The sequence below is a fragment of the Somniosus microcephalus genome, chromosome 9 (genome assembly GCF_052327205.1).
Source record: "Somniosus microcephalus isolate GS21.2 chromosome 9, FLI_Smic_1.0, whole genome shotgun sequence".
Lineage (NCBI taxonomy): Eukaryota > Metazoa > Chordata > Chondrichthyes > Squaliformes > Somniosidae > Somniosus > Somniosus microcephalus.
The window spans coordinates 134,596,716-134,608,870 of NC_140995.1; the positions used below are offsets into that span (position 1 = coordinate 134,596,716).

At 44.3% G+C, this 12,155-nt stretch overlaps 1 protein-coding gene across 50 annotated transcripts in view; it reads left to right on the plus strand.

Annotated features, from left to right (window-relative positions):
• Positions 1 to 12,155, plus strand: part of trdn (triadin) — a 732,832-nt gene that overhangs the window by 331,276 nt on the left and 389,401 nt on the right. For 49 of the 50 annotated variants that reach the window (XM_085997256.1, XM_085997227.1, XM_085997243.1 and 46 more), the window contains 3 exons: positions 1,213 to 1,269; positions 4,340 to 4,375; positions 5,451 to 5,495. In XM_085997256.1, the coding sequence (XP_085853382.1) occupies positions 1,213 to 1,269; positions 4,340 to 4,375; positions 5,451 to 5,495 (138 nt within the window). The remainder of the gene's footprint in view (positions 1 to 1,212; positions 1,270 to 4,339; positions 4,376 to 5,450; positions 5,496 to 12,155) is intronic. The other variant, XM_085997258.1, reaches the window with a different exon arrangement.

The window sequence follows — 12,155 nt, forward strand, 5'->3', positions numbered from 1 at the left end:
CTGTTCTCCCAGTTTCCCCATCTCTGCCGCATCTGTTCTGATGATGCCACCTTCCATACTAGTGCTTCCGATATGTCTTCCTTTTTCCTCAACCAAGGATTCACCTCTACCGTGGTTGGCATGGCCCTCGACCATGTCCATTCCATTTCCCGCACTTCTGATCTCACCTCTTCCCCTCCCTCCCAGAACCACGATAGGGATCTCCTTATCCTCACCTTTCACCCTACCAACCTCCACATTCAACGGATCATCCTCCGCCATTTCTGCTACCTCAAGCATGATCCCACCACCAAACACATCTTCCTCTCCCCTCCCCTTTCAGCATTCCAAAGGGACCGCTCCCTCTGTGACACCCTAGTCCACTCCTCAATCACCCCCAACAGCCCCTTGCCTCCCCACGGCACCTTCCCGTGCAAGTGCAGGAGATGCAACACCTGCCCTTTTACCCCCTCCCTTCTCACTGTCCAGGGCCCCAAACACTCCTTCCAGGTGAAACAGCGATTTACTTGTACTTCCTGCAATTTAGTATACTGTATTCGCTGCTCACGATGCGGTCTCCTCTACATTGGGGAGACCAAGCACAGGTTGGGTGACCGCATTGCGGAACACCTCCGTTCAGTCCTTAAGGGTGACCCCGAGCTTCCAGTCGCTGTCACTTTAATTCTCCGCTCCACTCCCACTCTGACCTCTCTGTCCTCGGCCTCTTACACTGTTCCAATGAAGCTCAACGTAAGCTTGAGGAACAGCACCTCATCTTTCGATTAGGCACTTTACAGCCTTCTGGACTCAACATCGAGTTCAACAATTTCAGACCATAACCTCTGCCCCTATTTTTTCAGACGGCAGCTGTTGATGATTCTGCCATCACCATTTGCAACATTTAATCTCCCCTGCCTTCCACCCTATCACAGACCGTCCCTTTTGTTCTTTCTCCCCTCCCACCCCACTTTCCCTGCCCCTGCTCCTGGTTAAAATCTGTTACATCTCTACGTTTTTCCAGTTCTGACGAAGGGTCACAGACTCTGTTTCCAGCATTTTCTGTTTTTGTTTCGGATTCCAGCGTCCGTAGTATTTTCTATTGTACAGTGCTTGGTTATTCTGGAAAATGGATAGTGTTTATTCTTCATTATGCCTAATGTTGCATATACATTGAACTAATTGCTCCAATTGTTAATGACAGATTTAAAGGTTTGCCTTGTTTTTCCTCTTTAGAACTAGAAGTTGCTTCAAAGAAAAAGATAGCTGCTCCAGCACTGGCAGTAAAACCAGGTGGGTAAAGGTATATACAGCAATGAACATTGATTTTCATCCCTGAAGAGGCCAGAGAGGGCTGAATTTTGAAAGATGAAGGCATTGTGGCAACTTCCAGCATATTGGGTCTTGGCATGAAGGATCCTCTGCATGTTGTCACACACAATCTGTACATTCAGGGAGTGGAAGCCCTTCATGCTGAGGAAGTTGAAGGGTGTTTTCTGTAAGAGCTCGCAAAGCAACATGTGTGCCATCAATTGCACTCTGGACTTTGGAAAAGCCAGCAACCCTGTATAAATGGATGGTCCAATCTCACTGCTGCCTTGCTGTGATGCCAAAGGTGATGAATTTCCCAGCTGTCCTTTAAAGTGCGTCAGTCATCTGATAAATGTATGCCTGCACTGCAGCCTGGCTGATATTACAGAGATCACCCGCCTCTGAAGTGACCCTCTGCCATGAAAGTTGAATGCAGTGGTCACCTTCATTGCCACAGAGAGAGCAGTGTGAGCAGGTGACCGTGGCTCAGGTCCTTATGCAGTAAATGGCAGAGCTGCCCTGTTGCCTCTTTGGTGAAGTATTGGGCCGTATTTTCCAATCCCTGCGGGTGTGTATGCACTGTGTACACACCTGTAGGGACATTGGAAGTGCCAGTTTCAGGCATGCGAAGCGCATGTGCTGAAAACCGGCATTTCCGATTTGTCAAGAATGCTCTTGACAGATTGGACGCCTGCCCTGGAGAAGGGCTTCTGCGGGTGGAGAGTTCTGCTTTCTGGAGAACCTCTGCCCACAGAAAACACTTAAAAATCTCACGCCTGGTAAAAGCAGACATAAGGCCTGCTTTTACCAGCATAAGTGTTTAAAAAAATTGTTTTTAAATGCTTTTCACCCCGTAAAAAAACTTTAATTATTTTTTTCAAAAAATTAAATTTTTGTTTAAAATATTTAATTTAATGTAATTTTAACTCCTTTTAAAAACATGATTAAAAAAAATTATTTAATGTTTTGATGTGCTTTTGGGGTGATCTCCATTCATACTTTTGAAAGGTCTATCCGTCAAAAGTGTGAAGGGGGATTCCCTTCTCCCATTGGCTTGCCTGGCCCACATGATCCCAGGGATGCTTGCGAACCACATGCGCCCCTGGGATACGTGGGCCCTGCGCATTTTGACTGTGGAGAGGCCCAGGATCGGAAGTGGCCGCACCTCGGGAGACCTCAGGTAAGTGCATAGATTTTTTCCCGCTAGGAGGCATTCACACTCAGGAAGCCTCCTATCGGAAATTATGGGCCATTATCCTTTTATGCACATCTCCTCACTATGGTCCAAATCTCCTGGTGGTCTCATACTCTCAGAAGCAGTCAGAAACAAATCCAAGATTGTGTAGGCAGATGGCCAAAATCATTGGAAAAAGACATTCCACGCCGCAGAAATCACGATTGAAACTTTCCACACTGCTCAGGCTCACACACTCCTCACTTCTGCCTGTCTCTGCTGACCTTGACAACAGCTGCCCCGTTTAATTCTCCGTCTAAGTTACTCCGAGTGCTTTGTGAGTGTATAAGCCAGAAATTCAGAGCTGCAGCACCACTGGCCCTCATTATAAAATGTGTTAACTCGGAACTCATTGGGAAGATTGCGAAAAGGGCCAAAAAACACAAAGGAATTCTGCGCAATTGAAGCCAAAACATTTTAGAAACGGCTACTGCCCTATTTTGCTGCCCCCCCCAAAAATTACTTGCCCTGACTATACACCAAAACTACATGTGGAATTTCAGGGCCACTGTCTCTTTCTCTACCATCTTGCTTAGCAGATTATTCCAACCATTTATCATCTTTTGAGTAAAGAAATTCTGTCTCATATATATGTTAATTTATTTTTCACTAATTAAAATTTATTTTCTCTAGTTCTATTTTCCTGACTAACTTGAGGCGCACAACATTTTGAGGCCTGGGCCTTGGTTACACACAGCTGGTCAACTGCGGACATCAAATGGATGCCCCCTACAGCTCGCCAGTTGTGGGAGTGCAGGAAATCAGCCGTCCCCGAAGCTGAACTAGATGACAATTGGAGCCTGGATGGGAGGGCATCCTGTGGGGGAGGGGGGCTCGCATGGGCCATTAGTGGGCTAAGGTTTTTTTGAGGGGACCTGGAAGGGGCAGGAGTGCACCTCCTGGCTCCACCAAATATAAAATTAGAAATTTCCTGGGCCGTTTTCTGAGCAGTCTCTATCTCTCCATTTCTTCTGTTCCCCCTGAATCATGCACATGAAAACAGTGATGCAGAATCAATGAATCAATAACAACATTTCTGGCTTGACAATACTAAACATGAAGATTAACTACTTGGATGGGCATTAATACCCATAGAATGGTTTCCCAACCAAAGTCTTTCTTCAGTTGAGGACAGAAAATCAGAGGGAAAATTGGAAGGGAGAAGAAGTGATAAAAACACTGAACTCCCATTCTTGAATGCAGGGGTTTGAGCCCTGGCACAGTCTGCCACTCAAATGTGTTTACATTGCTGAGTTAAATTTGTGAGACCTTGCCATCGATGGAGGCCACGGAGAGGCCATGACTGACTATTGAGTCACGTCACTTAGATAAAAAATTCTGAGAAAGGAATCAGATAAATGGTAAAAGAGAATGGAAGCACATTTGTGAATTAAATTGAATTGGGTATGGGGAGCAAAGAGGAGAGTGTGATTAAATGGGGTGTCCTATGTGGATAAAATCACCAGTGCAGACTTGATGGGCTGAATGTGTTATAATGGCCTGTTTCTGTGCTGTAATAGCCCATGATTCTATGGACATGTGTGAGACCAGTGCAGATTCTCCGTGGCCGTGCTAATATGCTTGTAAATAATATTTCCTTATGTGTGGCGTGTGCAAACAACTAGGAGACACCACCTGCTGGTAAAAAACTGCCATGCACAATTCTAATTGACACTTTCTGAACATGAACTCTATAGTCACTGTACATAACATCCACATCTGATATTTGACTGTCAGATTTCATGTCTTTCTTTAACAGCATGTTAACGTGTGTTTGACATTTGTATTCCATCTTGTTTTCATTTTTGTTCACTATAGAGAAAGGGAAACCTCGAGCAGCAAAATCAGCCACAAGTAAATATTGTATTTCAATGGCATGACAACTGCATCACCTGTAGCAACAATTTTGCTCTAAAATCATTTCTAATGTTGTGCCACTCGTGGATTCTTTGTAAAGTTTTCATTGTGACATGATTAGTTTTATTTATTTTCATTCTCTTGCTTTGGGTTCCCTACCACCACACCCCTACCACACACCATTTATTAACTAGAAGGGTGTTACTCCAAATCATTCTCAGTGATGCTCTCACCAGTCACTGGCAGGTGCACGTGGCAACCAGGTTCATTCACTGTCCATTCTTCTGTCTCCCAGTGTGAGAATGTGTCTTATTGTACCTCCCCAATTGGGTTCTCACTGTGAGCAACATCGCAGGTGTGAAGCTGAGTTCTAGCACTCTGTGCCAGTGTATTGGGCCTTTTTTATTTTTTAATAGTGGCCAAATGAATAGCTTTATGCTAAATCTCCCATTGAAACCTTTAGTACTAGAAATCTTACATATTTAATGGTTTAAAATAGCTCCAACGCAGTTTGAATATTTTATGCTGTACTTGTAAATAAGAATTCAAGGACAGTTCAAAATATATCCATTTTATTTGAAACAATTACCAAACAATTTCTACTATAAATATTTTAAGGTTTGCAGTAGTTTCCAGATTACTACAACCTTTAGTCTGTGGTCTAAATAACATTTTAAAAATACATAAAATAGTCTAAGCACAATCATATTGCAGGCATTTACTATGAAACAAAGCATTATATCACATAACAATATTATGCAAAGGAAGATCATTTTAAAACTTAGTTCTAATTTTGTTGCTAGGATACTTGCCACTGGGATGTATCATTTGTTTCACAGAAAAATCAGATATGTGACACCAAAGGCAGAACAATGCAAGGCTTTACAAGGATCTCTTATAGCAACTGCAAAATTGATGTCAAAATTACTGATTGCTGTTATCTGATATAGTGCCCTCAGCAAAAATAGCAGCTTCTTGCTTTTATTTTGATGTGTGTCTCTATGTTTTATTGTTGTGTTTTTTAGAGAAACATTGTTCTTTAAAACACCTGTTTTTTGTCTTTCTATTCAAGAACCAGCCAAAGAGAAACCAGCTTCTCCATCACCAAAGGAACCAGGTAACTATCGCTTATATTCTCTAACCTGTGATTCAAATGCAGAGCAGTTCTCAATATGGTTCAAACTATGCAACTATGTATTTAAGTATGGGAAAATTATTGGCCCAAAAATTTCTGTAACTTGTCAACGACAGGTGCCTGCCATTAGTTAGACTTGCCCTTGCCCGTTTAATCTCCATGATGATATTTTTTGCTGCAAGTTGCTGGAAGTGCAAGATGCAAATAGCGTGACGCCCTCTGCCGGGCATCTAGGATCTGAGTGAACAGGGAAAGCAACTGTGTATCTCTTTAACCAATCAAGTTGAAGGATTGTGAAATGAACAGTGCACGGTCTGAACAAAGAAGTGTAAGTTAGAGTGTGTGAATTCAAGTCAAATCAGGTACAGAAAGAGAAATAAAAAGACAGAAAGAAAGATTGGATTAAGAGAGAGAAAAAAGAGACAGAAAGAAAAAGTTAAAAAAAGTTTTTTTAAATCTCCAACAACAATTCAAAGCTGATGGAATGAGACTCCACACTTGTAATAGTTAATTTTTAGTGTCAGAGAGGTTGACTGGCAGTAATTAACACTTATCACATCGTTAAAAGGGTACTTAGACTAAATTTTCTGTGGCGAGTTTACTTCCTATCTGCCGTGCAAATATAGGAAATTCACGCCACTCAATGCATTTGAATGGAGAGCTAGACAACCAGATGTTGTTTTGGATTTCTGCATTTAATCATGCATCTGCCCTTGCCTGAAGTTGCTGTGGCATTTACACTTAAATAACAGCGACCGCTATTAGCCTCACCGTTATTTTGTCAGCAATTTTTGGGCCAGTGTTACTTCAATGGAATGAAACAATTCACCGTCCATTTTGGGGTGCTAGGGGTGGCGGAATATCTCTGCAACACCTAGCCACAAAGTAAACTGTGCTAGCCAAAGATCTTAAAAAATATTTTAAAACATCTTGGGGTAGAGTTTCCGCTGGTTTGCATTAGTTTTATCAGTGCAATCAGGGTGAAATCGGCTGAACTAGTGCAAAAGATCGGGGAAGAATAAATGTAAGTTACATCAAGCGTAAATTGAGATTGCGCGATCTTTAATGTTGGTTTAAGAATAATTTCACCCGAAGTCGGACCCGCCCACAAAACTGGCCACGCCGTTCCGGAAGGCTTTTCAAATTGAACTTGTTTTTAGGTGGATAGGCACTAGTAGGCATGTTTTCAAAGTTATTACATGTTTAAAAAAAAAATTATTTACTAAAAAATTGACTAGTGTACATCAATGAAACTAGTAAATGGTTTTGTATAGATTTTTTTAAAGTCATTTTCAGTGATTTAAAATCGGGTTACTCACAGGTGGTGGACTAGACACTCTTATTAAAAATGGTTATTTTTTGTGATAAACTCATTTTCAGCTGTATTAATAAAACTGCAGCACGTTACCACTCTTAAATACATCAATGAATATTTTTTAATGCAAAGAAAAAAAATAAAGGATTACAATCTATTACCCTGACTAATTATGCTGGTTCATGGAAGATTTTGGCTGGGAAAATACCTGAAGAGGGGGGATTGCTGCCTTTCGGGTTCTCGTCCTGCCCCCAGCGACATTCGAATCACAGATGCTATTTTGCATCAATTGGCCTTGCTAAGCCGACCCTGTGGGCTTGCCGGCCAATTAAGAGAAAGCCAGTGTCAGATGACATCAGTTGATGACGTGTCATCTGCCAGTTTTCTTAAAGGGGCCACCACCATTTCTTTTTGACAGATGATTTTTTTCAGTGTTTGACAGCATTAAGGTGCTGCAAACAGTAACAATCACTGTACAAAGGTGAACTCTTTCACCCAGGCTCTCCAGTGACTCTATCCTTAGGCTGAAACAGATGACAGCTGCAGGTGTAGTTACAGAAGCAATCTGTCACTGGTGAGAGAGTTCTCCCAATGAGGTGGGACTACACAAACACTTAAAGCTTGTTACATACAGAAAATTCTAAACACTTTAAAAATGACTTTCCCAACATTTTCTTACCTCTGCAACTCACCAGTGTCCCATTGGATCCTTCACATCACTTTTGCAGCTGTCATCTAGACACAAACGTTACAGTAGACCCACAGCATGCCACACTTACCCTGGCGGGGTTTCCCGATGTCAGGAAGCCCGCAGTAGAAGTGTCAAAATTGGGAAAAGCCTCTTAACTGCCTGTTAATTACCTGTTAACAAGCAGTTAAGTGGCTATATTCCTCTTCCCGCCACTAGGAGTTGGGTTCCTGCGCAAATCGGGGACCCGATTCCCGGGAAGATTGATTGGAGGCGGGTTGGAAGCGGGTTGGGGATCTTTTTGATTTTGCCAGCAGTCCCGCCTCCAAACCAGACCCCTGAGTGCCGGCAAAATCGCCTCCTTTATGTTTGAGATTCTGCAAATGCATTTTAGCGGAAACTTGAACTGTAACCTAACCAGCGCAATTTCAAGTGCAATTTACACCCAATTTCCCGATAGTGCCCAAAGCAGAAACTTACCCCCTTAATTTTGAATTTGCTGCTTTCCCAATATCAATTGATCTCTCCACGATCGATTACCACAGGGAAATTGACATTTGTAAATCCTGCTGGCCTCATTTTTTTTTGCCAGGATCAGGTCCATGCTGGCAAGAAAGTAAGCCTGCTTGATGCATGTGCACATTGCTTTAGTGGCAATAGAGGCAGAACTGGTGGGAATTCCGACAGATGACACCATCCCACCAATCTTGCATCTTTTTCTGAAAACCGCAAGGAACGGGGCAGATGCAACACGCCTCTGCCTCCACCACCAGCACATTTATGACCAACGGAGAAAGGAAGCAGAGATTCTGCATTACCAGGTCCCGCCCAAAATTCCTCCAGCCAAATTATGTGATTTTCCATCTCCAGAATAATGGAAAAAAGTCTGGGGCTCATGCATCAGTTATATTTTATATTATTTTTTTCAGTTACATTTTATACTATTCTTGGTTCAATTTTTTTTAAACTTGGTTTTACAAGCTCAATACCAGAATTTTAATTGCCCAGGGTTGCTCTGACAATTAGTGGGCGGGCACTGCACTCATTTTAAATAGAAATTATACAATCACGCAAAAACCTCAATTTAAAAAATAATCGATTTCATTCATTATTTATATTTAATTGATTGTCTGGGATCAAGTCACTTGAAATAGGTAAGGTGGGCTGGATTTTCTCAGCCCTGAGGAGGTGGGCATGGAAGCGGGACTGCCGGTAAAGTAGCAGAAAGTGGGGGCGGATGGCAAACCCGCCCCCATCCCCTTTTGCCAGGAGGCGGGAAGCTGTGCTGCTTCGGGTCCCGTTTCCTGGAGGCAGGAAAGGGATTAAATCCTTTTAACTGCCTGTTAACAGGTAGTTAACATGCAGGAAAAAGGATTAGTGCCATTTTGCCTTCTCAGGTGAAGGTGTCCCGACCTCGGAGAACCCCGCCGGGTTGGAAGAGACGTGATGGAGGTCTGCGGGGGTCAGAGGCACCTGGAAGTAAGATGTAGAGGTGCAGGATGGGTGCAAGTGTGGAGTGGTAAGTATGTAAGGTAAGTGATAAGTGTTTAAAAATGTTCACTTACCTTATTTCCTTCCTACTGCCTTCATCCACCCTGGATCGGGAGACCCGACATCTTCCTTGTCGATTTCACAGACTGGCTGTTGGATCCTCCAAACCAACAGCCATCTGAAATCAACAAAGTTGAAAGGTTTGATGAGTCCTGAACACAAGGCCTCATCAAACTACAGAGAATGTCAGTGTTTCACAGCTTCACAGAGCTGTCAAACGTTGACATTTCTTCTTTCAGGAAGTCTTGACAGATAGCACATCAGACGTTGACGTGCTCTGTCAATGACTTCCTCCCTAATTGGCCTGCTGAGCTTAACAAGGTCAATCAGGGGAAAATCCCTCTGGTTGGTCAGACGATGATGGAGGCAGGACATTGACACGACAAGCAGCAGTGCCGCCTCCAACTCATCTCCATTGAGAAAATCTAGCATGGTTAGTGGCATATAATACAAATCAGTGCTCAACTGGGTGACTGACAAATTAATGGACTCAATTTTCTCGTAATATCAGTGAACGGAGTTAGAACTCCCCATTGAGCTGTGTGCACTCTTGGTAATGGAAAATATTTTTGTTCAGTTGTTATCCTATTCACATTAAATAGGCACAGTGGTATACAGTCAGGAGGGAGTGGCCCTGGGAGTCCTCAACATTGACCCTGGACCCCATGAAGTCTCATGGCTTCAGGTCAAGCACGGGCAAGGAAACCTCCTGCTGTTTACCATCTAGCCCCCTCCCTCAGCTGATGAATCAGTACTCCGCCATGTTGAACACCACTTGGAAGAAGCACTGAGGGTAGCAAGGGCACAGAATTTACTCTGGGTGGGGGACTTCAATGTCCATCACCAAGAGTGGCTCGGTAGCACCACTACTGGCAGAGTCCTGAAGGACAAAACTGCCAGACTGAGCCTGCAGCAGCTGGTGGAAGAACCAACATGAGGGAAAAACCTACTTGACCTCGTCCTTATCAATCTACCTGTCGCAGATGCATCTGTCCATTACAGCATTGGTAGCAGTGACCGCACAGTCCTTGTGGAGACAAAGACCCGTCTTCATACTGAGGACATCCTCCATCGTGTTGTGTGGCACTACCACCGTGCTAAATGGGATAGATTCAGAACAGATCTAGCAGCTCAAACTGGGCATCCATGAGGCGCTGTGGGCCATCAGCAGCAGCGGAATTGTACTCCACCACAATCTGTAACCTCATGGCCCGGCATATCCCTCACTCTATCATTACCATCAAGCCAGGGGACCAACCCTGGTATAATGAGGAGTACAGAAGAGCATGCCAGGAGCAGCACCAAGCAGACCTAAAAATGAGGTGCCAAACTGGGGAAGCTGCAATACAGGACTACATGCATGCTAAAAAGCAGAAGCAGCGTGCTATAAACAGAGCTAAGCGATCCCACAATCAACGAATCAGATCAAACCTCCGCAGTCCTGCCACATCCAGTCAGGAATGGTGGTGGACAATTAAATAACTAACGGGAGGAGGAGGCTCCATGAATATCCCCATCCTCAATGATGGCAGAGCCCAGCACGCGAGTGCAAAAGACAAGCATTTGCAACCATCTTCAGCCAGAAGAGTCGAGTGGATGATCCACATCAGCCTCCTCCTGACGTCCCTACCATCACAGAAGCTAATCTTCAGTCAATTCGATTCACGCCACGGGATATCAAGAAATGGCTGAGCGCACTGAATACAACAAAGGCAATGGGTCCCGACAACATCCCAGCTGTCGTACTGAAGATTTGCACTCCAGAACTAGCTACACCTCTAGCCAAGCTGTTCCAGTACAGCTACAACACCGGCATCTATCCGACAATGCGGAAAACTGCCCAGGTATGTCCTGTCCACAAAAAGCAGAATAAATCTAATCTGGCCAATTACTGCCCCATCAGTCTACGCTCAATCATCAGCAAAATGATGGAAGGTGTTGTCAATAGTGCTATCAAGCGGCACTTACTCACCAATAACCTGCTCAGCGATGCTCACTTTGGGTATGGCTAGGGCCACTCAGCTCCAGACCTCATTGCAGCCTTGATCCAAACATGGACAAAAGAATTGAATTCCAAAGGTGAGGTGAGAGTGACTGCCATTGACATCAAGGCAGTATTTGACCGAGTGTGGCATCAAGGAGCTCTAGTAAAATTGAAGTCAATGGGAATCCGGGGGAAAACTCTCCACTGGCTGGAGTCATACTAGCGCAAAGGAAGATGCTTGTGGTTGTTGGAGGTCAATCATCTCAGCTCTAGGACATCCCTGCAGAGTTCCTCAGGGCAGTGTCCTAGGCCCAACCATCTTCAGCTGCTTCATCAATGACCTTCTCTCCATCATTAGGTCAGAAGTGGGGATGTTTGTTGATGATTGCACAGTGTTCAGTTCCGTTCGCAACTCCCCAGATAATGAAGTAGTCCATGCCCACATGCAGCAAGACCTGGACAACATTCAAACTTGGGCTGATAGGTGGCAGGTAACATTTCTGCCACACAAGTGCCAGGCAATAACTATCTTCAACAAGAGAGAGTCTAACCACCACCCGTTGACATTCAACGGCATTACCATTGTCAAATCCCCCACCATCAACATCGTGGGGTTCACCATTGAACAGAAACTCAACTGGACCAGCCACATAAATACTGTGGTAACAAGAGCAGGTCAGAGGCTGTTTATTCTGTGGCGAGTGTCTCACCTCCTGACTCCCCAAAAACCTTTCCACCATCTACAAGGCACAAGTCAGGAGTGTGATGTGCACTTGCCTGGCTGAATGCAGCTCCAACAACACTCAAGAAGCTTGACACCATCCAGGACAAATCAGCTCACTTGATTGGCATTCCATCCACCCCCTTAAACATTCACTTCCTCCACCACCGGCGCACCGTGGCTGCAGTGTGTACCATTTACAAGATGCACTGTAACAACTCGCCAAGGCTTCTTCGACAGCATCTCCCAAACCCGCGACCTCTACCATCTCGAAGGACAAGGGCATCAGGTGCATATGAACACCACCACCTCCAAGTTCCCCTCCAAGTCACACACCATCCTGATTTGGAAATATATCACCGTTCCTTTGTCGGCACTGGGTC